This window comes from Pristiophorus japonicus, chromosome 5 (assembly GCF_044704955.1).
Source record: "Pristiophorus japonicus isolate sPriJap1 chromosome 5, sPriJap1.hap1, whole genome shotgun sequence".
NCBI classification, from domain to species: domain Eukaryota; kingdom Metazoa; phylum Chordata; class Chondrichthyes; family Pristiophoridae; genus Pristiophorus; species Pristiophorus japonicus.
In genome coordinates, this window is record NC_091981.1 from 227,261,231 (window position 1) to 227,287,451 (window position 26,221).

Sequence of the window (26,221 nt, forward strand, 5' to 3'; positions counted from 1 at the left end):
TCCAAAATCCTGGATATTTCTTTGCTTCAAATATTTATCTACTTTTCCCTTCAAAAGGTGCAATGATTTATGCCTCACCTAAAGCCTGTGCCAAAGCACTCCATGCCCAGCAATCCTCTGTGCAAACAAATTTCTGCTCACCCTCATAGTAATTGATTATTATAAATTGATGATCCCTTGTCATGGATTCCCTAGAGGAAATAGTCTTTCCTTATTCACCCCTTCAAAGTCCTCAATGAGATATCCTCTTAGCTCCAATATAAATAGTCCCAGTGTGTAGTCCTCATCCCTAGAGCACTGGTTTCTAAAGAAACTGTAGTTTCGAAGGCCTAGTGACCCCTGTGTTTCTACAAACGTACGTCCCTTGCAGTCAGATTCAGGTGAATTTATAATGGGGAACAAAGAAATAGCAGGCCAGTTGAACAAATACTTTGGTTCTGTCTTCCGGAAATACTAGGGGACCGAGGTTCAAGTAAGAAGGAGGAACTGAAGAAGATACTTATTAGGTGGGAAATTGTGTTAGGGAAATTGATGGGATTGAAGGCCGATAAATCTCCGGGGCCTGATTGTCTGCATCCCAGAGTACTTAAGGAAGTGACCTTAGAAATAGTGGATGCATTGGTGATCATTTTCCAACATTCTATCGACTATGGATCAGTTCCTATGAATTGGAGGGTAGCTAATGTAACATCACTTTTTAAAAAAGGAGGGAGAGAAAACGGATAATTATAGCCTGACATCAGCAGTGGGGAAAATGTTGGAATCAAGTATTAAAGATGAAATAGCAGCGCATTTGGAAGGCAGTGACAGAATCGGTCCAAGTCAGCATGGATTTATGAAAGGGAAATCATGCTTGACAAATCTTCTAAAAAAAATTTGGGGATGTAACTGGTAGAGTGGACAAGGGAGAACCAGTGGATGTGGTGTATTTGGACTTTCAAAAGGCTTTTGACAAGGTCCCACACAAGAGATTGGTGTGCAAGATTAAAGCACATGGTATTGGGGGTAATGTACTGACGTAGATAGAGAACTGGTTGGCAGACAGGAAGCAGAGAGTCGGGATAAACGGGTCCTTTTCAGAATGGCCGCAGGGCTCAGTGCTGGGACCCCAGCTATTTACAATATATATTAATGATTTAGATGAAGGAATTGAGTTTGCAGATGACACTAAGCTGGGTGGCGGTGTGAGTTGTGAGGAGGGCACTAAGAGGCTGCAGGGTGACTTGGACAGGTTAGGTGAGTGGGCAAACACATGGCAGATGCAGTATAATGTGGATAAATGTGAGGTTATCCACTTTGGTGGCAAAAACAGGAAGGCAGAATATTCTCTGAATGGTGGCAGATTAGGAAAAGGGGAGGGGCAACAAGACCTGGGTGTCATGGTATATCAGTCATTGGAAGTTGGCATGCAGGTACAGCAGGCAGTGAAGGTGGCAAATGATATGTTGGCCTTCATAGTTAGGGGATTTGAGTCTCGGAGCAGGGGAGATCTTACTGCAGCTGTACAGGGCCTTGGTGAGGCCTCACCTGGAATATTGTGTTCAGTTTTGGTCTCATACTCTGAGGAAGGACGTTCTTGCTATTGAGGGAGTGCAGCGAAGGTTCACCAGACTGATTCCCGGGATGGCAGGACTGACATAAGGAGAGACTGGATCAACTGGGCCTGTATTCACTGGAGTTTAGAAGGATGAGAGGGGTTCTCATAGCAACATATAAAATTCTGACAGGACTGGACAGGTTAGATGCAGGGAGAATGTTCCCGATGTTGGGGAAGTCCAGAACCAGGGGACATAGTCCAAGGATAAGGGGTAAGCCATTTAGGTCTGAGATGAGGAGAAACTTCTTCACTCAGAGTTGTTAACCTGTGGAATTCCCTACCGCAGAGAGTTGTTGATGCCAGTTCATTAGATTTATTCAAGAGAGAGTTAGATATGGCCCTCACGGCTAAAGGGATCAAGGGGTTGGGAGAGAAAGCAGGAAAGGGGTACTGAGGTGAACGATCAGCCATGATTTTATTGAATGGTGGTTCAGGCTCGAAAGGCTGAATGGCCTACTCCTGCACCTATTTTCTATGTTTCTATCTGCTGATGTGGTTTGTATGCTGGAAATGCTGCTGGATTGCATTGTTTGAATCGGGCAGGTTTGCCGTTAGTGTACTTTCTCATTGGGAAGTTCTGTTGTCTGCAGAACTCCTCTCCACTTGCAAGTACACTATATGCAATATGCCAGATATATCAGCTCGCAACAAGCCACCTGAGCAAGGAAAAGCCGAAGCCCTAAAAAAGTAATTTCAGAAGATTGAGGTAAACTGCAATTATTATTGTTGGAGAAACAGTTGCCCCCTTCATAAGAACATAAGAAATAGGAGGAGTAGGCAATACGGCCCCTTGAGCCTGAACTGCCATTTAATACAATCATGGCTGATCCGATCATGGACTCGGGTCCACTTCCGTGCCCGCTCCCCATAACCCCTTATTTCAATATCGCTTAAGAAACTGTCTTTTTCTGTCTTAAATGTATTCAATGTCCCAGCTTCCACAGCTCTTTGAGGCAGTGAGTTCCACAGATCCATAACCCTCAGAGAAGAAATTTCTCCTCATCTTAATTTTAAATGGACACCTCCTTATTCTAAGATTTTGCCCTCTAGTTCTAGGCTCCCCCATCAGTGGAAACATCCTCACTGCATCCACCTTGTCAAGCCCCCTCATAACCTTCTGTGTTTCGATAAGATCACCTCTCATTCTTCTGAATTCCAATGAGTAGAGGACCAACCTACTCAACCTTTCCTCATGAGACAACCCCCTCATCTCCAGAATCAACCTTCTCTGAACTGCCTTCAAAGCAAGTATATCCTTGTGTAAATATGGAAACCAAAACTGCACACAGTATTCCAGGCGTGGCCTCATCAATACTCTGTACAACTGTAGCAAGACTTCCCTGCTTTTATACGCCATCCCATTTGCGATAAAGACCAAGATTCCATTGACTTCCTGATCATTTGCAGATGACACTAAGCTGGGTGGCAACGTGAGCTGTGAGGAGGATGCTAAGAGACTGCAGGGTGGCTTGGACAGGTTAGGTGAGTGGGTAAATGCATGGCAGATGCAGTATAATGTAGATAAATGTGAGGTTATCCACTTTGGTGGCAAAACCAGGAAGGCAGATTATTATCTGAATGGTGACAGATTAGGAAAAGGGGAGGTGCAACGAGACCTGGGTGTCATGGTACATCAGTCATTGAAAGTTGGCATGCAGGTACAGCAGGCGGTGAAGGCAGCAAATGGCATGCTGGCCTTCATAGCGAGAGGATTTGAGTATAGGAGCAGGGAGGTCTTACTGCAGTTGTACAGGGCCTTGGTGAGGCCACACCTTGAATATTGTGTACAGTTTTGGTCTCCTCATCTGAGGAAGGACATTCTTGCTATTGAGGGAGTGCAGCGAAGGTTCACCAGATTGATTCCTGGGATGGCAGGACTGACATATGAAGAAAGACTGGATCGACTAGGCTTATATTCATTGGAATTTAGAAGAATGAGAGGGGATCTCATGGAAACATATAAAATTCTGACGGGTTAGATGCAGGAAGAATGTTCCCGATGTTGGGGAAGTCCAGAACCAGGGGTCACAGTCTAAGGACAAGGGGTAAGCTATTGAGGACCGAGATGAGGAGAAATTTCTTCACTCAGAGTTGTAAACCTGTAGAATTCTTTACCACAGAAAGTTATTGAGACCAGTTCGATAGATATATTCAAAAGGGAGCTAGATGTGGCCCTTATGGCTAAAGGAATCAAGGGGTATGGAGAGAAAGCAGGAATGGGGTACTGAAGTTTCAAAAATGATCAGCCATGATCATATTGAATGGTGGTGCAGGCTCGAAGGGCCGAATGGCCTACTCCTGCTCCTATTTTCTATGTTTCTAATATGTTACTCCCAATCCCATGAGTCCTAATCTTGTGCAACAATCTCTTGTATGGAAGCTTATCAAATACTTTCTGAAAATCCAAATATGCTACATCCAGTGGTTCCCCCTTGTCTACCCTGCTAGTTATACCCTTTAAAACTTCAACAGATTTGTCAAACACGATTTCCCTTTCATAAAACCCGTTGACGCTGCCTAATCAGCCAGTGCCCCATGAATTGAAACCCCTGCCTCCCACACCACTTTTTAAGCGGTGCATTTCAATCTCTAATCTGTTTGTCCCTATGCCAATTTGCACTTCGCTCAGGTAATAATCCAGAAATTATTACTTGCGAGGTTCTGCTTTTTAAATTCATACCCTAGTTTCGCAAACTTCCTCAGTAGACTTATATTGCTGACTTCTACATGGACCAAAACAACTGAATCCTCCCTCTCCAAGTTCTTCTCCAGCTGCGAGGAGATGCCGCTGGCAGGCGACACTGCCTTCGGGACACCCGGTCGCGGCTACAGAGAACAGCATCTATCCCGCTGACTATACTATCCCCCATCACTGCCACATTCCTTTTCGCTCCCCCCAGTACAGTGGTCTCCTGTAGAATGGTGCCGTGGTCCATTTGCCCATCTTCACTGCAGTCTTTGTTCTGATCCACACCTCGTACCTGTTGGACATTGGCAAAGGCTGAGGCCCCTCCACCACTGCATCTGCGATCCCCTTAGCTGCCTGAATCGCAATCACAGCCTCTGGTCCCTGACCACTAACCAAATATAAACCAATACCTAACCTAAGAGGTATGACTGCCTCCTAGGTCAAAATGTCCACGTTACTCTCCCCCTCCCTGATGCATCTAAATGTCTGCACCTCGGACTCCAGCTCAAAAACTCGGAGCTGAAGCCCCTCGAGCCCCAGACACTTACTGAAAATGTAGATGCCTGGGTACACACTGCTCTCCACAAACTCCCACATGCTGCAGATATGGCACACCACCTGCACTGCCATCTCTATCTAACCTTGTTTTATATATTTATTTAATTTATAGTTTTATGTAATTAATTCACTTGGTTTATTTTTAGTTTCTTTTCATACTAATTAATGTAACTAGTTTAAATTACTAATTTAATGAAGTATTAGTTATAGGTTCCTAGTTTTAAATACTTGCTGCCTTAAACCTATTCAGGCCACTACATGTTTTAAAAGCCAAAAAACAGCACCTCCTTTCCCTTCTGGAAACATAGAAAGTAGGAGCAGGAGTAGGCTATTCGGCCCTTCGAGCCTGCACCACCATTCAATAAGATCATGGCTGATCATTTACCTCAGTACCCCTTTCCTGCTTTCTCTCCATACCCCTTGATCCCTTTCGCCGTAAGGGCCATATCCAACTCTCTCTTGAATATATCCAATGAACTGGCAGCAACGACTCTCTGCGGTATGGAATTCCACAGGTGAACAACTCTCTGAGAAAAGAAGTTTCTCCTTATCTCAGTCCTAAGTGGCTTACCCCTTATCCTTCGACTGTGTCCTCTGGTTCTGGACTTTCCCAACATCGGGAACATTCTTCCTGCATTTAACCTGTCTAGTCCTGTCAGAATTTTATATGTTTCTATGAAATCCCCTCTCATCCTTCTAAACTCTAGTGAATACAGGCCCAGTTGATCCAGTCTCTCCTCATATGTCAGTCCTGCCATCCCGTGAAACACTCTGGTGAACCTTCACTGCACTCCCTCAATAGTAAGAGTGCTCAGATTAGGAGACCAAAACTGAATACAATATTCCAGGTGAGGCCTCACCAAGGCCCTATACAACTGCAGTAAGACCTCCCTGCTCCTATAGTCAAATCCCCTCGCTATGAACGCCAACATACCATTTGCCTTCTTCACCGCCTGCTGTATCTGCATGCCAACTTTCAAAGACTGATGTACCATGACACCCAGGTCTCGTTGCAACTCCCCTTTTCCTAATCTGCTGCCATTCATAGAATATTCTGCCTTCGTGTTTTTGCCACCAAAGTGGATAACCTCACATTTATCCACATTATACTGCATCTGCCATGCATTTGCCCATTCATCTAACCTGTCCAAGTCACCCTGCAGCCTCTTAGCATCCTCCTCACAGCTCACACCGCCACCCAGCTTAGTGTCATCTGCAAACTTGGAGATTTTACACTCAATTCCTTCATCTAAATCATTAATGTATATTGTAAATAGCTGGGGTCCCAGCACTGAGCCCTGCAGCACCCCACTAGTCACTGCCTGCCATTCTGAAAAGGACCCGTTTATCCTGACTCTATGCTTCCTGTCTGCCAACCAATTCTCTATCCACGTCAGTACATTACCCCCAATACCTTGTGCTTTAATTTTGCACACCAATCTCTTGTGTGGGACCTTGTCAAAAGCCTTTTGAAAGTCCAAATACACCACAACCACTGGTACTCCCTTATCTACTCTACTAGTTACATCCTCAAAAAATTCCACAAGATTTGTCAAGCATGATTTCACTTTCACAAATCTATGTTGACTTGGACCGATCCTGTCACTGCTTTCCAAATGCGTTGCTATTTCATCTTTAATACTTGATTCCAACATTTTCCCCACTACTGATGTCAGGCTAACCGGTCTATAATTACCCATTTTCTCTCTCCCTCCTTTTTTAAAAAGTGACGTTACATTAGCTACCCTCCAATCCATAGGAACCGATCCAGAGTCGATAGACTGTTGGAAAATGATCACCAATGCATCCACTATTTCTATGGCCACTTCCTTAAGTACTCTAGGATGCAGACTATAAGGCCCTGGGGATTTATCGGCCTTCAATCCCATCAATTTCCCTAACACAATTTCCCGCCTAATAAGGATTTCCTTCAGCTCCTCCTTCTCACAAAGACCCTCGGTCCCCAAGTATTTCTGGAAGCTTATTTGTGTCTTCTTTCGTGAAGACAGAACCAAAGTATTTGTTCAACTGGTCTGCCATTTCTTTATTCCCCATTATAAATTCACCTGCACCGCATTTCCACTCTCACCAACTTCCCACTCTGTTCAAGCTGCGATCTGTGGTTATGCCCTGTGCCTTAGCTACCTCCTTACTTGACCCTATTCTTGGAAGTCCTTCCTTAGACTCCTCGGTCTTGCTCGTTCTGCCTCCGCTTTTACAATCATCCTCAAAACTTATCTTTTCAATCATGCTTTCAGTCGCCTCTCTTAACTCTGGGCTGGATCATTTGGCTGTTACAGCTGGTGCTCTGCTGAACATGAAACATTCTCTACTCCTTTACTAATGCCGGGCCTCAGCTGAGCCTTAACCTCCGGCTGCAGCCAACATGGCCTGAGCCTTAATCCCACAAGTAATGCCACAGGAGACACATGATAACATTGCACTGAACACACAGGGAATAAGCACACTGCATTAGCAGTGAGAAACAAGAGCACAATTTATGTAAATCTATGAGGAGGTCATGGGAGATTAACTAGTAGAAATTTAATCTGGAAGGGGACATCCTATAGCATGCAAACATGTCTCCATCTGAATGCAGGTAGGACGATTTAAACCAGCTTCCTGAGGATTTATAGATAAGACATTTTAGAATATCACTTGAAAACTTTGGGAACAAAACAGCAATGTTTTAAAAAATATACCAGAGTGTTTTTCATTTTTAACAGCTTACCTGTAGATCAGTCATCCAAACTTAAAACTTGCCTCCAGCAGCTCCAATAACTCAGTTGGCAAAGGCAATGTATAACTCACAAGATTCCAATTTTGACTTCCATTCTGCGCTGAGTTCATTGATTTAGTCATGGGGACCGAAATTGTCCCCTCTTTAAGGTCCATTACCATGGGGCGGTAAGGCCTTTCTGATCGGGGGATAGGCAGATGGGTCGACCCATCTGAAATTGGTCCCTGGCCGGAGGCGGCGGAAACAGGCTTACGCCGCGCCCATCTTGCCACCCCGTCGGGCACGCGCCGACCCTTTACTGCCCAGCCACGACCCCTTTCCGCCCAGTGAGGGAAATTGTCCTGCATGAGTGGAGTCATCACCGCTCGGTGCCCCCAGAAGCTTTTCCCGGAGGGAAGCTGCCAGTGGCCGAGTGGCGCATCCACCCTTAATGGAGAGAGCGCACCGCCGCGGCCGTCATTTTATTTTAATTGTCGGCCAAGTCTGAAGTCGACCCAACAATGGTAACCACGGGTTTGGCCGGACCGCCAACAGGAAACCCGATGCACCCTCTTGGGTACCAGGCCACTGGCCCGGCTGAAACCCTCCCTGGTGGCCCAGTGGGTGCCACTAATGTGGCTGGAGAGCTCACAGCGGCCCTCCCCCTTTAACTGAAGGGGAGGGACATTGCTACCGTCAGCGCGGCACAGCAACGTCACGCTGATGACAACCGCCCGCCTTCCGCCCCGCTCCGCTCCCAAATCACTTCTAACTCTCAGCTGCCCGAAACACCGCTCACAGAAATAAAAAAATTTAAAGAGGCCAATTTCCTGCTATTCTCCGCCCCATGGATTGGAGCGGAGAATAATCATTTATTTCAAATTGTGCGCCCCGTTTGGGGCGGAGGGCAATTTCGGCCCCATCGAGTAATTATGGCACAGGTGAAGACCATTTGGCCCATCAAGTCAATGCCGGCTTTCTGTAGAGCAACCTCAGTCAGTCCCATTCCATCCCTGTAGCCTTGTAAGTTTATTTCCCTCAAGTGCCTATCCAATTTCCTTTTGAAATCATTGATCGTTTCCACTTCCATCACCCTCATAGGCAGCGGGTTCCAGGTCATTACCATTCGCTGCATAAAAAAGTTCTTCCTCACATCCCCCCTGTATCTCTTGCCCAAAACTTTAAATCTGTATCCCCTAATCCTTGTAGCATCAGCTAATAGGAACAGCTTTTCTTTGTCTCATCTATATGCTGCCGCTTGGCGACATCATCCTAAAAAACGACATCAGTTTCCACATGTATGTTGACTACACCCAGCTCTACCTCACCATCACTTCTCTCAACACCTCCATGGTCGCTAAATTGTCAGATTGCTTGTCCGGCATCCAGTACTGGAAGAGCAGAAATTTTCTTCAATTAAATATTAGGTAGACCGAAGCCACTGTCTTTGGTCCCCACCACGATCTGCGTTCCCTAGCCACCGACTCCATCCCTCTCCCTAGCATCTGTCTGAAGCTGAACCAGAATGTTCCCAATCTAGGTGGCATATTTGATCCTGAAATGAGGTTCCGGCCACATATCTGCGGCATAACTAAAACCGCCCATTTTCACCTCCGTAACATTGCCCCGTCTCTGCCCTTGCCTCAGCTCAGCCACTGCTGAAACTCTTATCCATGCCTTTGTTACATCTAGACTTGACGACACCAACACACTCCTGGCAGGCCTCCCACATTCTACCCTATGTAAACTTGAGGTTATCCAAAACTTGGCAGCCCGTGTCCTAACTCGCACCAAGTCCCGCTCACCCATCACCCCTGTCCTCGCTGAACTACACTGGCTCCTGGTTAAGCAACGCCTCGATTTCAAAATTCTCATTCTTGTTTACAAATCCCTCCATGGCTACATAACTCCCATCTCTAATCTCCCCTCCCCCTGCCCCCCCGAGATGTCTGCGCTCCTCAAATTCTGCCCTCTTGAGCATCCCTGATTATAATTGCTCAACCATTGGCAGCCATGACTTCAGCTGCCTTGTCCCCAAGCTCTGGAACTCCCTCTGTAAACCTCTCCGCCTCTCTACCTTTCTTTCCTCCTTTAAGACGCTCCTTAAAACCTATCTCTTTGACTAAGCTTTTGGTCATCTGCCATAATTTCTTATGTGGCTCAGTGTCAAATTTATTTGTTTCATCTTATAACACTCCTGTGAAGCGCCTTGGGAAGTTTCACTACGTTAAAGGTGCCATGTAAATAGAAGTTGTTGTTTTTGTTGTTGTTGTACCTTATCTAAACCGGTAAATCTTGTACACCTCTATCAAATCTCCCCTGCTCCAAGGAGAACAACCCCAGCTTCTTCAACCTAACTTTGTAGCTAAAATCCCTCATCCCTGGAACTATTCTGGTAAATCTCCTCTGCACCCTCTTAAGAACAGTCATATCCTTCCTAAAGTATGGTGACCAGAACTGGACACAATATTCCAGTTGTGGACTAACCAGAGCTTTATAAAGGTTCAGCATAACTTCCCTGCTTTTGTACTCAATACCCCTATTTATGAAGCCCAGGATCCCATATGCTTTGCTAATGCAGGATCCCATATACTCTCTCAATATGTCCTACCACCTTGATTCCCCAGGTCCATACACATGAATCCCCAGGTCCCTCCGTCCCTGAACATTCTTTAGAACTGTGCCATTAAGTCTATATTACCTTTCTCTATCCCTTCTGCCAAAATGCATCACCTCACATTTCTTTGTATTAAATTTCATCTGCCACTTGTCTGCCCACTCTGCCAGCCTATCTATGCCCTGTTGCAGTCAATTGGTATCATCCTCACTGTTTGCCACACCTACATTTGGTATCAGCAAATTTTGAAATTTTACACTATATTCCAATATCCAAATCATTTATATATATAAAAAAAACACCCCATCCATTACTTCTACCATCCCCGCTTCTGCCGATATTTTGTCAGCATCCTCTTCTTTAGTAAACACAGATGCAAAGTACTCATTAAGTATTCTAGCCTGGCCCTGCGCCTCTAAGCATACATCACCTTCTTTGTCCCTAATAAGCCCCACCACCCCTCTTACTACCCACTTACTATTTACATGCCGGTAGAAGATGTTTGGGTTCCATTTTATGTTAACCATCATTCCATTCTCATATTCTCTCATTGCCAATCTTATTTTCCTCTTCACTTCCCCTCTCAACTTACTGTATTTGACCTGGTTCTCGCTTGAAGAATTCAAATGACATAATTCACCCTTTTTTTTGTTTCATCATATTCCCCATTTCCCTCGTCATCCAAGGAGCCCTGGCTTTGGTTCCCCTACCTTTCCATTGTTGGAATGTACCTAGCCTGTATCCGAAACATCTCCGCATTAAAAATTGTTCCGTTACAGTTTTTCCTCGTCAATCTTTGGTTCCATTTTACCCTGACTAGATCCCCTTGCATCCCATTGAAATTAGCTCTGCTTCAATTTAGAAGTTCCACTTTAGATTGTTCCTTGCTCTTCTCCACTACAATCTTTGTGATCCGATGATCACTCTTACCCAAGTGCTCTCCCACAGATACTTGGTCCAAATGGCCCACCTCATTCCCTAGCACCAGATCCAGCAATGCCTCCTTCCTAGTTGGGCCAAGAATATACTGGTCAAGGAAGTTGTACTGAACACATTTCAGAAATTCCTCCCCCTCCTTTCCCTTTACTCCAACATTATCCCAATCGATATTTGGGTAATTAAAGTCCCCCAATATCACCACTCTATAGTTCTTGCACATCTGAGTGATTTCCCTGCAGATTTGTTCCTCCATCTCTCACTCATTACTTGGAGGCCTATAGACTATCCCCAATAGTGTGATCATGCCCTTTTTGCTTTTCGACTCTAACCAAATGGATTCTGTCCTTGCCCCTCAAGGACATCTCCCTTTCTAACACTATAATGTCGCCCCTAATCAGTACTGCCACTCCACCTCCCTTATGAAAATAACTGTAAGTTCTATAGTTAATGCTATCAAACAAATAAGTGGAAAATGTTCACATGACATTCTCTATATTTTTGGTAGTAAATAACATTCAACTTCATGAGTGAGCACAATGTCTGTACCAGTCACATATAGCATTTTGTATATACACTATATATTCCAAGAGTTTTTTTTAATAGTATGTAGACAGTTTAATTAGCTCTGCAGAAAGTGGACATTTCTTGAGGGCAATATGTATGATACTGTAGTACTTTGCAGTATTCTGTTTCACCTGGCTGAATCAACAACTAAGAAACAACTGTAGGTGAAACCATCACTAAGTTGGTGGAGTTAGGGCTTCCACATGATTATAGTGCGAGAATGGAAGAAATGTCAGGCCCAGTTTTTGCCCAAAGATTGTGCAGCAAGGCAGTGACAGGTGTGAAACGTAGTGCCAAATTGACTTAGTTGATAGCACTTTCACCAAGTCAGAAGCTGTGAGTTTATACCCCATTACACACTTGAACACATAACCTAGGCTAGTGAGTGCTGCGTTGTCACTGGGAGAATGTTACTAGTGGGGACCAATAGGGGTCATTTTTGGGACCACTTTTGTTAAACATTTTCAGAAATGATGTGGAACTAGGATTACAAGCATAGTGGCTAAATTTGCAGATGATTCAAAGCTAATGAAGATAGACCACAAAGCTAAACAGAATTACCGACAGGAGTTGAATATACTTCGAAATATACAAGACAGGTGGCAGATGAAATTCAATGTAGACAAATACAAAGTGCTCACATTGGGACAAAACCCAAAGAGAGAGTGGGGTGGGGGGGGGGGGTGGGGTGGGGGCATGATAAATTTAAAACTAACTTGCAGAAACATTATTTCAGTGAGCAATTGGCAAGTGGTACATCTATGAATCAGCCTCCATAGAAAGCCGGTGAAAGCAGATGGTGTTCAAATGCAAATTAGATCATTTCTTTCACAAAATACTATTTTGGGATATTGCATATGAGGAATTTGAAACATGACATACAGAAACATAGAAACATAGAAAATAGGTGCAGGAGCAGGCCATTCAGCCCTTCTACCCTGCACCGCCATTCAATGAGTTCATGGCTGAACATGAAACTTCAGTACCCCCTTCCTGCTTTCTCGCCATACCCATTGATCCCCCGAGTAGTAAGGACTTCATCTAACTCCCTTTTGAATATATTTAGTGAATTGGCCCCAACCACTTTCTGTGGCAGAGAATTCCACAGGTTCACCACTCTCTGGGTGAAGAAGTCTCTCCTCATCTCGGTCCTAAATGGCTTACCCCTTATCCTCAGACTGTGACCCCTGGTTCTGGACTTCCACAACATTGGGAACATTCTTCCTGCATCTAACCTGTCTAAACCCGTCTGGATTTTAAACATTTCTATGAGGTCCCCTCTCATTCTTCTGAACTCCAGTGAATACAAGCCCAGTTGATCCAGTCTTTCTTGATAGGTCAGTCCCACCATCCCGGGAATCAGTCTGGTGAATCTTCGCTGCACTCCCTCAATAGCAAGAATGTCCTTCCTCAAGTTAGGAGACCAAAATTGTACACAATACTCCAGGTGTGGCCTCACCAAGGCCCTGTACAACTGTAGCAACACCTCCCTGCCCCTGTACTCAAATCCCCTCGCTATGAAAGCCAACATGCCATTTGCTTTCTTAACCGCCTGCTGTATCTGCATGCCAACCTTCAATGACTGATGTACCATGACACCCAGGTCTCGTTGCACCTTTCCTTTTCCGAATCTGTCACCATTCAGATAATAGTCTGTCTCTCTGTTTTTACCACCAAAGTGGATAACCTCCCATTTATCCACATTATACTTCATCTGCCATGCATTTGCCCACTCACCTAACCTATCAAAGTCACTCTGCAGCCTCATAGCATCCTCCTCGCAGCTCACACTGCCACCCAACTTAGTGTCATCCGCAAATTTGGAGATACTACATTTAATCCCCTCGTCTAAATCATTAATGTACAATGTAAACAGCTGGGGCCCCAGCACAGAACCTTGCGGTACCCCACTAGTCACTGCCTGCCATTCTGAAAAGTACCCATTTACTCCTACTCTTTGCTTCCTGTCTGACAACCAGCTCTCAATCCATGTCAGCACACTACCCCCAATCCCATGTGCTTTAACTTTGCACATTAATCTCTTGTGTGGGACCTTGTCGAAAGCCTTCTGAAAGTCCAAATATACCACATCAACTGGTTCTCCCTTGTCCACTTTACTGGAAACATCCTCAAAAAATTCCAGAAGATTTGTCAAACATGATTTCCCCTTCACAAATCCATGCTGACTTGGACCTATCATGTCACCATTTTCCAGATGCGCTGCTATGACATCCTTAATAATTGATTCCATCACTTTACCCACTACTGAGGTCAGGCTGACCAGTCTATAATTTCCTGTTTTCTCTCTCCCTCCTTTTTTAAAAAAGTGGGGTTACATTGGCTACCCTCCACTCGATAGGAACTGATCCAGAGTCAATGGAATGTTGGAAAATGACTGTCAATGCATCCGCTATTTCCAAGGCCACCTCCTTAAGTACTCTGGATGCAGTCCATCAGGCCCTGGGGATTTATCGGCCTTCAATCCCATCAATTTCCCCAACACAATTTCCCGACTAATAAAGATCTCCCTCAGTTCCTCCTCCTTAATAGACCCTCTGACCCCTTTTATATCCGGAAGGTTGTTTGTGTCCTCCTTAGTGAATACTGAACCAAAGTACTTGTTCAATTGGTCTGCCATTTCTTTGTTCCCTGTTATGACTTCCCCTGATTCTGACTGCAGGGGACCTACGTTTGTCTTTACTAACCTTTTTCTCTTTACATACCTATAGAAACATTTGCAATCCGCCTTAATGTTCCCTGCAAGCTTCTTCTCGTACTCCATTTTCCCTGCCCTAATCAAACCCTTTGTCCTCCTCTGCTGAGTTCTAAATTTCTCCCAGTCCCCAGGTTCGCTGCTATTTCTGGCCAATTTGTATGCCACTTCCTTGGCTTTAATACTATCCCTGATTTCCCTTGATAGCCACGGTTGAGCCACCTTCCCTTTTTTATTTTTATGCCAGACAGGGCTGTCCAATTGTTGTAATTCATCCATGCGGTCTCTAAATGTCTGCCATTGCCCATCCACAGTCAACCCCTTAAGTATCATTCGCCAATCTATCCTAGCCAATTCACGCCTTATACCTTGAAAGTTACCCTTCTTTAAGTTCTGGACCATGGTCTCTGAATTAACTGTATCATTCTCCATCCTAATGCAGAATTCCACCATATTATGGTCACTCTTCCCCAAGGGGCCTCGCACAATGAGATTGCTAATTAGTCCTCTCTCATTACACAACACCCAGTCTAAGATGGCCTCCCCCCGAGTTGGTTCCTCGACATATTGGTCTAGAAAACCATCCCTTATGCACTCCAGGAAATCCTCCTCCACCGTATTGCTTCCAGTTTGGCTAGCCCAATCTATGTGCATATTAAATTCACCCATTATAACTGCTGCACCTTTATTGCATGCACCCCTAATTTCCTGTTTGATGCCCTCCCCAACATCACTACTACTGTTTGGAGGTCTGTACACAACTCCCACTAATGTTTTTTGCCCTTTGGTGTTCTGCAGCTCTACCCATATAGATTCCACATCATCCAAGCTAATGTCCTTCCTAACTATTGCATTAATCTCCTCTTTAACCAGCAATGCTACCCCACCTCCTTTTCCTTTTATTCTATCCTTCCTGAATGTTGAATACCCCTGGATGTTGAGTTCCCAGCCCTGATCATCCTGGAGCCACGTCTCCGTAATCCCAATCACATCATATTTGTTAACATCTATTTGCACAGTTAATTCATCCACCTTATTGCGGATACTCCTTGCATTAAGACACAAAGCCTTCAGGCTTGTTTTTTTAAACACCCTTTGTACTTTTAGAATTCTGCCGCACAGTGGCCCTTCCTGTTCCCCACCCCGGGCCTCTCCGCCCCCCGCCCCCCACCCCGCCCCCATATCCCCTCCGTCTCCTGCCTCTGCCTCCCTTTTGTCTCCCTCTGTCTCCCTGCATTGGTTCCCATCCCCCTGCCATATTAGTTTAACTCCTCCCCAACAGCACTAGCAAACACTCCCCCTAGGACATTGGTTCCGGTCCTGCCCAGGTGCAGACCGTCTGGTTTGTACTGGTCCCACCTCCCCCAGAACCGGTTCCAATGCCCCAGGAATTTGAATCCCTCCCTGCTGCACCACTGCTCAAGCCACGTATTCATCTGCGCTATCCTGCGATTCCTACTCTGACTAGCACGTGGCACTGGTAGCAATCCCGAGATTACTACTTTTGAGGTCCTACTTTTTAATTTAGCTCCTAGCTCCTTAAATTCGTTTCGTAGGACCTCATCCCTTGTTTTTTACCTATGTCGTTGGTACCAATGTGCACCACGACAACTGGCTGTTCTCCCTCCCATTTCAGAATGTCCTGCACCCGCTCCGAGACATCCTTGACCCTTGCACCAGGGAGGCAACATACCATCCTGGAGTCTCGGTTGCGGCCGCAGAAACGCGTATCTATTCCCATCACAATTGAATCCCCTATCACTATCGCGCTCCCACTCTTTTTCTTGCCCTCCTATGCAGCAGCGCCAGCCACGGTGCCATGAACTTATCTGCTGCTGCCCTCCCCCGATGAGTCATCCCCCCCAACAGTACTCAAAACGGTGTATCTGTTTTGCAGGGGGATGACCACAGGGGACCCCTGCACTACCTTCCTTGCACTGCTCTTCCTGCTGGTCTTCCATTCCCTATCTGGCTGTGGACCCTTCTCCTGCGGTAAGACCAACTCACTACACGTGATATTCACGTCATTCTCAGCATCGTGGATGCTGAGAATATGGTAAATGTACTTGGGACAAAGAGCACCACTAATAGATTTTTGTCACCTCATGTCTGGGTCTGTTGTGAACTAGATTGATTTCCATGATTAGTCAACAACTCCATTATTGCTACATCATTTGAGTATCAGGACGATAGAAGTGAACTAGATGGAACTTGGTCTTTTTTCATCTAGCAATTCCTATGTTCCTCGAGGTGCCATCTTTTGGACAAGATGCTAAACAGAGGCCCTGCCTACAAAAAGCATTGCTGGCCAACATTCTTACCTCATCCACCACCAAAATAGATTATCTGGTCATTCATTGTTGAGGAACCTTGCTGTGCACGATTGGCTGCCACATTTGCCTACATAGCATTAACTGTACTTCAAAATGTAATTCATTCATTCATTATAAATTACCTTGGCATGGATTGAGGAAGCTATACATGCTATATAGTTAAAAAAGTATTTTTACTACATTACCAATGCTCTTGGATTGACTGGACTGTCTCTGCTTAGAAGCAGGTCTCATAGAAGATCAAAATACTAAGTACTGTTTTTATTACTAACATTATAGGAACAAACAATCATGGACATGTAGAAAATTTGAAAATATACTTGATATGGAAATAACTAAAATGTATAAAATGGCTGTTGCTTCTCACAAATAAAGCATATAAAAACAGATACTGAATGATTCACAAAATATATGTTTACAACTTACTTCAATTGTTTTAGGGCAGAGGTAGGTGTTAGGAAAGTTGTGCTTGTAAACGTCATTCGCAACAGTATTGATGTCAACTGCAGCAACAACTTCTGCAGCAATGCAGCTTTCTGTAACAAAGAAAATTAATGAATTGTAGTCAAATATTGCTAAGCTTTTATAAATACAAAATACAGCAAACTATTGCTTAGCCAACAGTTAAGAATCCGCTGTTAGTAGGACTGAATAGCATATTTTCATTCCTTGCTTTCTTACATCATTAAATGGTATCCCATCATCATAGGCAGTCCCTCGAAATCGAGGAAGACTTGCTTCCACTCTCAGTGAGTTCTCAGGTGACTGAACACTCCAATTCGGGAATTATAGTCTCTGTCACAGGTGGGACAGACAGTCGTTGGATGAAAGGGTGGGTGGGGAGTCTGGTTTGCCACACGCTCCTTCTGCTGCCTGCGCTTGTTTTCTGCATGCTCTCGGCGATGAGACTCGAGGTGCTCAGCGCCCTTCTGGATGCACTTCCTCCACTTAAGGCGGTCTTTGGTCAGGGACTCCAAGGTGTCAGTGAGGATATTGCATTTTTATCAAGGAGGCTTTGTGGATGTCCTTGAAATGTTTCCTCTGCCCACCTGGGGCTCACTTGCCGTGTAGGAGTTCAGAGTAGAGTGCTTGCTTTGGGAGTCTTGTATCCGGCATGCGTACAATGTGGCCCGCCCAATGGAGCAGGTCGAGTGTGATCAGTGCTTCAATGCTGGGGATGTTGGCCTGATCGAGAACACTGATGTTGGTGCATCCGACCTCCCAGGGGACATAGTGCACAGGAGGATAATTTGGCAGCTAAATACCATTCAGGCTGCTGTCTATCTGTTATGTCTATGTACTTTGGCTCCCTTCCTCTAAAGTTTCTGAATTTCAGTTTTTCTTTCACAGGGCCCCTGGATGGTCCCTGCATTTTATGGTCAGGAAGGCAACTTTCGGAATTTCTTAACATGGGAGAGGTTATGTGCAGTGGAGCAAATAGGGCTCGCAATGACAAGGTGCTAACTGGGAAGGAGGCAAAGTGCATCTCAGGGATTGGGACAGAATACTAGTGGCATACAGATGCCATCAGACTGAATTATAACCCATTACTGATACAATAATTTCAATTAATCAAAAAAGACTAGATTTAGCATCCATTCGACTATGAATGAAAAGAATATCTAGCCCAATGTGAACCGTAGTGTTGAAATTACATTGAAGACATTTATCGTAATTGGTACTGTCAAAATGAGCTCCATGAGGGCACAGCAGTGGAATTACTTCTCAGCCAGAAATAAAAATTACAGAGGAATTAAGAATCTAGTACCTGTATATTAATTATGTGCTGGTTTTCAGTGTCAGTACAGGTACAAACAAGGGCCTCTGCAGTGGGACAGCTAAATGTAGGACAAGTGTTTGTTACACCTAGTCCCTGCACCACCAATAGTCAAAAAAGGTAGAATTCTATTTAAGATCAATTTAAATGTTAAGATTTTATTTTTGTGTTCAACTCTGATCTTTCCTGACCATTTGGATTCCGTGCATGCATCCTCAGGTAAAAGTGTTGTTTTAATCTATAAAATACACTTAATGGAAAAATCAATGAAGAGTCGTTATTCTGTGAAAGAACTTGTTTATAATTTCACGAGGCACTACACATTGAAGAGCCCTGATAATAACTACAGCCATGTCATTTAAAAAAACAGATACACTGCACACAATGACTACAACATATTGATCTTGGCACATCGTGCAAAATTAAATTAATTCATATTTCAGTCTGAGTTTACAAAAATTGTACTTCATGTGGTTTTGTGCAACTTCAAACATTAATTTTAGCAGTCAAGATTCACATTATAAATGTAAAATAGCTCAACTGTATTTTGTGTTCATGGAAACTTGTTATATTACATTACTTTTCGAACTGCCACTGAGGCCATAGAAATGGTCTATAAACTTGGGCTGTCATTTAGTTTACATAGAATTTTACAGCACAGAAACAAGTTATTTGGCCCAACAGGTCTATGCCAGTGTTTATGCTCTGCATGAGCCTCCTCCCACCTTACTTCATCTCGCCCTATCTACATATCCTTCTACTCCTTTCTCGCTCATATATTTATCTAACTTCCCCTTAAATGCATCTATGCTATTCACCTCAATGACTCTCAAGTTCCACATTCTCACCACTCTCTGGGTAAAGAAGTTTATCTTGAATTCCTTATTGCATTTATTAGTGACTATCTTATATTTATAGCCCTTAGTTTTGGACTCCCACAAGTGGAAACAACTATGTCTACCCCATTGAAACCCTTCATAATTGTAAAGATGGATATCAGGCCACCTCTTATCCGAGCCCCAGCCTGTTCAGTCTTTCCTGATAGTTGCACCCCCTCTCAATTCTGGTATCATACTTGTAAATCTTTTTTGCACTCTCTTTAGTGCTTCTACATTCTTTTTGTAATATGTAGACCAGAAGTGTGGTCAAACTAAGGTTCTACATAAGTTAACACAACTTCTCTGCTTTTGACTTCAGTTCCTCTCAAAATGAACCCCAGTGCTCTGTTTGCACTTTTTATGGCTTTATTAACTCGTGCTGCTATTTTTAGTGATTTGTGAATCTGTACCCCTCGATCCCTTTGTACCTCTACCCCATTCAGTCTTGTAATGTTCCAAAGAAGTAGGTGGCCTGCTTATTCTTCCTACCATAATGGTGCCTTGCTGGTCTCTAACCTATTTTCGTTCAGATTTAGTGATGTTCAAAATAAAAACTGACTTTTAATAATTTTCTCAGAACACATCTGGGTTTTTTTTCCTGCTTTTCTTAATGTTTTTGATGCTAAAAACAAATACTGAAAAATAGTCATGAAAACCCAGGTTTTTAAATTGACAAAAATTGACTTTAAATGTCTTTAGATAGAGTGGAGATTGGGAACTCAGCGAAGTGGGGGATTGAAGGTACAGGTACAGTCCCAATAGGCAGCACAACATGCTAGAGCCACTGTGTACCTTCAACTGCTGTCCCTTCTTTAAAGAAAATGAAAGGAGAGAAATCTACCTCATACAGTACCGCATTTGTCTTATGGTCAATTCCAATTACAATTGTATCTTTACCCTTTTCTTATTTGCTTACACCAAGTTATCAAAGAACAATTAATGCTCTCTCATCCATACACTATATACAAGCACCACATAGAACCAATTAGCACAACTCAGAACCACCACTTGATTTAATATGATCATTCTTAATGTCATTTTGACTTTTGTCATGGCTTTCAACAGTATCGTAGGATGCACAAGCTCGAACCATTAAATAGAGTTTATCCGTGGGAGTAGGAGAGATAGTGTTGAAAGGGCACAAAATGCTAACTACTCAAACACCATTTTTTAAATTAATTATTGGACTTGATGCAGTAGTTTACAGTATCCTGCCAGAGTATAGTAACAATGTAGTTACAAACAATAGTTAGTACAGTCCCTTAGGAAATACTAGAAGGAAGTGATACTTTTGTACAATGCCCAAGGAGCATGCCGATGTTCAGGTTTGGCAAGCTGCCTGTACTAAGGTTGCATAATTCCTACTACAAATGAAGGCACATTTTCTACATGATCAAGAGGGAACCAATTTTATTTTAGACATTGATCATATATTTTCTGCATTTCTTACAGCTTATAATTTGAAAAGATAATGGGCCAGTTATGAAGAAAGACACATCCTGTTATTTAGGCATCACCAGTCATCCGTTCAGCTTTGGCTCAGTGGTGTCTCGGAGTCAGAAGGTTGTGGGTTCAAGCTCCACTCCAGACACTTGAGTACATAATGTAGGCTAGTGCTACAGTGTAGTACAGTACTGCACTATCAGAGTTGACATCTTTCAGAGGAGATGATAATTAGAGGCCCCATGTGCTCTCGCAGGTGGACATAAAAGATTATCTGGGATTTCTCAAAAGATCAGGAGCGTTCATAGTATTATAGAAATTTATGGCACAGAGGAGCCCATTCGGCCCATCATGTCTGCCCAAGCCGAAAAAAAACTATCCAACCTAATCCTACTTTCCAGCTCTTGGTCCATAGCCCTGCAGGTTACAGCACTTCAAGTGCATATCCAAATACTTTTTAAAATGCAAATGATCCTATTGTCCTGGCTAACATTTATCCCCAACGTCACTAAAAAAGGTAATTTCTATCATTGCTGTTTGTTGGACCTGGCTGTGTGCAAATTGGCTTCCATATTTCCCGAGATTATATCTGTGACTGCACTTCAACAGTACTTCACTAGCTTTGAAGTGCTTTGACACATCCTGAGGTCATGAAAGGCACTATAGAAGTGCAAATTCCTTCTTTCATTCTATAGCTGGCTAAAATATGGCAAGCTACAGGAATGGGGATAAGTAATATTACCTGTTTCAACTTTTGCATGCTTTCACATGGAATCCAAAAGATATCTGCATACAACGTAGAAAATTTGCAAAAGCTGAAAGCAACAAACAATGGCAATCTGAAACAAAATCAAAAAAAGCTGAAAACGCTCAGCAGGTCAATCAGCATCTATGGAGAGAACAAATGAGTTAATGTTTCAAATGTGGACCATTCATCAGAACTGGAAGATATTACAGATGAAGAGCATTTAAAAAAAACAGAACAAAGGAAAGGGAGGAGGGAAAACCACACACACACAAACATGAGAAGAAAATGACCTGTAAAGTGTAGAAGGGGAAAACAGAGTTGGTTAAGTGGCAGGGGTGGTATTAGCATGAGACAACAGGAGAAACTAAGGAAATTAAAGGCATTTGAGACACAGAAAATGTGTGAATAGCCGAGGAGAGGGGTAGTATGATGGGTAGAAATAGACATTTAAGTGCATTACTGGGATAGTGCTGCATTAACAAAGGGGTCATCTTTCAGATGACACTCTAAACCGTAGGCTGTCTGCCTGTTCAGATAGACATAAAAGAACCCATAGCACTATTTAAAGAGAAGCAGTCTCCTGGTATCCTGGACAGCATTCATCCCTCAATCAATACCACCAAACACAGATTAGTTGATCATTTATCTCATTGTTGTTTGTGGGCTCTTACTGTATTTGCCTACATAACAGTGATTACAATCTAAAATAAATTAGTCGACTGTAAAGCAATTTGGGGCTTTGGGAGGACACGAAAGGAGATATTATTGCAAGTTATTTTTTTGTAATGTGCCCAATATACCATTATCCGTAAGGTCGTGAAAACAATTAAAGTACAAAAAAATATGGTTTATGCAATGATGATGTTAGGATTTTGCGAAGGGGGATGTGAGCATTGAATGTAGTTGGCAGGAAGTGACCAAAGGCTATGAGAAGATAGTAGTTTTTAAGGAAGCTTGTGACAGTAGGAAGAGTTGTAGCAAAACGGCTGGTTTGAGAGAATTCCAGAATAGTGGACTGCGATAGTGGAATAGCAGGAGAGAAGGACAGACAGATACATAGAAGGCTATGGGAAGTGAGTGAGGATAGGTCTGATAGGCGAGCAGGATTTGGTATGAGATAGGACATGAGTAGCACTTTTGGCCAAGTTCGAGTTTATGTAGGAGGAGTCAGTGAGGAGAGTACCAGGGAAGTCAAGCCCAGGAATTACTATAAATCAGTGATCCAAATTATTTGAGAGATTTTTGGGAATGTCATCAATGTTTCCCCATTTGGACTGTATTGCAAACTTTTTCAGTTTGCTTCTGGTCCAACGTTGATAAATAGAAAATAGAAGATAGCCATGCATTTAAAAAAGGTTTATTCTCATTCAAACTGAACATACACATATACTGAATACGAGCTAGAGTAATTTTTAAATAGCAGAAGTGACTGGATTAATTGCTCAAGCACTGCATCCTAGATGTGGAATTTTGAAAATTGGGATTTTATTAAATTGTCATAATCTGATCAAAACTGTATTACTTAATCTCACACTGATTATTAAAGTTAAACATCACATAGTTCCAAAGTTAAATACTGTACTGCAGCTTCACATGCAAAAATGAGCTCTTCCAATTTAAATCCACCAGGAAATATCTGTGGTCTGGTATAGTGGGTATGATTCACTGCTTTAGATTTTCAGTTTTACAACTCTTACAGTTTTCTCTGCATTACTCATGATCACTTGACTGCCTAAAGACAGATGTCTGACCTAGAACTGCTTTTCATTATAAAACACAAACATGTACTGAACTTACAGCAATAGTCTGCATACGAGTTTGTACACTGTACATGAAAATTATAACAGAATTTAAACTAAAGTGAACATTGGCAGCATTATTACTAGCATTACCAATTCCTATGCTAAATCAAAAATGAAGTATCACCAAACAATACTCGGAAATGAAAGACTAGTGGTAATATAAATTAAATAGGGCAAGTTTCGTTTGGCTGTAAGATAGAGACGTGGTGTATAAAAGCATACCACAGAGGGATAACAGAATTAATAAATCACAAATGGCACAGAGATGAATCTGTTAAAAAATCATGTAACAAGTGCTGCATTTTCCATACATCACACTACCAATTCATCCAAAACATTGTTAACTGCTCAAATTCTTCTACTGTTATTTGCTTATTTATTATTTGGTCAATTTAACTCATGTCCTAAAAGAATCGAGTTGGTCAATAGATCTTTTAACAGAAATTATGTTGACTTAGGCCTGTTATTTGGAAGTTTGGGGACATTATCAAGGCAGCGCTGGAAGTAAAAGAACTGCAAATATGCATTAGGATACCACATTTCAGTTGTGGAGCATATTAGTGGCTAAGCTGTGAAAGTCAAAGATGGTAACTGTTAAGAGCTGGGTCATGAATTACATTGCTCGAGTCAGAAGCTGTTAACTGTGCAATTTAGAGAGCAGGCCATGATAGATCAGAGCTATAATATGTGATGAGAACTGGGTAGAGGAGGCTCGATAGTAGTGGTGCACGCTGAAGCAATGGGAAACTCACATTGCGATTGTTAAAGCAATGCAGATTCTGAACCTGAAAAATGTCTTAAAATATTTTTGAGTACAAGTAGTAAATATGTCATGGATACATAGTTCCAGACCTTCTACAAGTGAGAGCTGAACACGATGGCTTCAGTTTTGCTAATGTTGACCTGTAAGAAGTTTTAACTCATCCAGGATTGATAACAGACAAAACAACAACCACCTTTGAGTGAAATGCAGTGATGAAGAGGTAGAATTGTGTTTTGCCATATGTGGCACTGACCCCATGCATGTGAATAATGTTGCTGAGGGGTAGCATGTAGATAATAGGAGGCAACAGTGAATGCAGCCCTAATCACACACAAGTTGATTGTGTAGGCAGGGGAGTAGAAACAGTTAAAGGCATGAAGTGACTGTGTTGGGTCTGGAATCACGAGACAGCAGAGCCGTAGAGGTTGTTTACAATTATGAAACTGTGTGAACTGCCAGTAGGTGCACTCAACACTTTTGGCTTGCCTGACTATCCAAGAATAGGTTAATATTATTAGCAAACCATGTTGTTTTACAGAAGTTCTTCAATTTTAAAAATGGGATTTAAAAACAAAGTTCCTATCAATAAAACAGCAAAAAGAGATTTTAACTTGGCACAAAAATGCAAATGCTAGTTAATTAATCAAAAAGCTTCACACAACACAGTCTCATTATGTTTAGCAGCATTTATTTCATTGGACTGGCTTCCTGCAGCCGCAGGAGAAAACTGTTTACTCATTCTCAATTTTGTGCTGCTAAACAAATATGGTGCCAACAGCATACGGAGGTAAAAACAAGAGTCCCTGCCTGCCTAATGCAGTCATAAACTGAATTGCAGTAGCTCAGTTATGCTATACAAATAGCCTAATTAAACTATTCTAACTGTTGAAGAATCATTGGAATATTGGTCATTGACATTTTTCAGCATCACGATCCAATTTTTTCACTTCATAAGTCAAGATTTTTAAATAGAAAACCATGTAACTATAGATGTGTCAAGCTTGGCTCACACCTGTCAGAGGCTATGCATTGCATTCCTGCACCAGGACTGCAATGCACAACAAAGGCCGACAATTCAGTACAGTATTGAGGAGATGCTGCATTGTTGCATAAGGACACAAACCAAGGCTCAATCTGCTGCTCAGGCAGGTGTTAAAAATCCCATGCCACCAAAGAAAAGCAGAGTTCTCCCATGACTTGACCAACATTTCTTCTTCAACCAATAGGGCAGTAAAAAACAGATAACTAGTCAGTCATTCATCTCATTGCTGTTTCTGGGATATTGCTGGCACAAAATGGCTACTACATTCAACTCCCAAAATCAATTTAATTCAATGAAATATTGAGACATTTTAACAACATGATAAGGTGCCATATAAATATATTTCTTCTATCTGGTTGCTTATTTTTGATTCTGGCAATACAAAGGATCAGCTCATTTTTTTGAAATAAAGGTTGCTATATTATATGCTTAACAGTTGTTGTGCCAGGGTCTGGAAAGCAAGGCACTAAAGTTTTGTTGTTATAAATTCACCACTGTTTTGCTTACTTCAATTTTGTCAATAATGGAGCATGTTCTCACCTGGCATCAACACACATGGATCTTATTGCGGTAAACAGCAATTTGAAGCAAGAACCCTGGTTGTTTATCCTACCTCAGAGACACCGAGGCCAATTATAACAGCCTACTGTTTCCCTCCCAAAGATCAGCAGACTGAAAATCGAATACGAGACCTTCTAGTTTCTACAATAGAGTGCTACATCAGCAGTGTCTTTACCCTCTGGGTTATTCTCAGAATGTCCTCTAAACGTAACTTTTTTTTTCCAGGTGCCAGCCTTTTTAACTCATGCATAACAAGAATGCTAACTTGCTCAGAAGGAACAAATGAACTTCCAAGTATCTAGAGCCTTTCATAGGGCCCAACATTGGCCATGACTTGCATCAATTTTTTTGGAGCAAGTTTTTTTTTGGTTAGAAAATGCCATTTTCCCCAAAACATTTGCTCCAGAGTAAGTCAGTTAGGTCAACGTATGTGGCCAGCTCTGAAAAACCTTGCGGGCAGTTAAGAAAAAGCAACGCA

The 26,221-nt window shown here is 42.8% G+C and overlaps 1 protein-coding gene across 5 annotated transcripts in view; it reads right to left on the minus strand.

The window, feature by feature from the left end:
• trdmt1 (tRNA aspartic acid methyltransferase 1) overlaps window positions 1-26,221 on the minus strand; it is a 145,997-nt gene that overhangs the window by 91,762 nt on the left and 28,014 nt on the right. For 4 of the 5 annotated variants that reach the window (XR_011593259.1, XM_070880068.1, XM_070880067.1 and 1 more), the window contains exon 2: window positions 17,156-17,265. Coding sequence is in view for 2 of the 5 variants with exons in the window: in XM_070880068.1 (XP_070736169.1) it covers window positions 17,156-17,265 (110 nt within the window). In the remaining 3 variants the exon portion in view is untranslated. Of the gene's footprint in view, window positions 1-17,155; window positions 17,266-21,569; window positions 21,667-26,221 lie in introns of all 5 variants that reach the window. The other variant, XM_070880069.1, reaches the window with a different exon arrangement.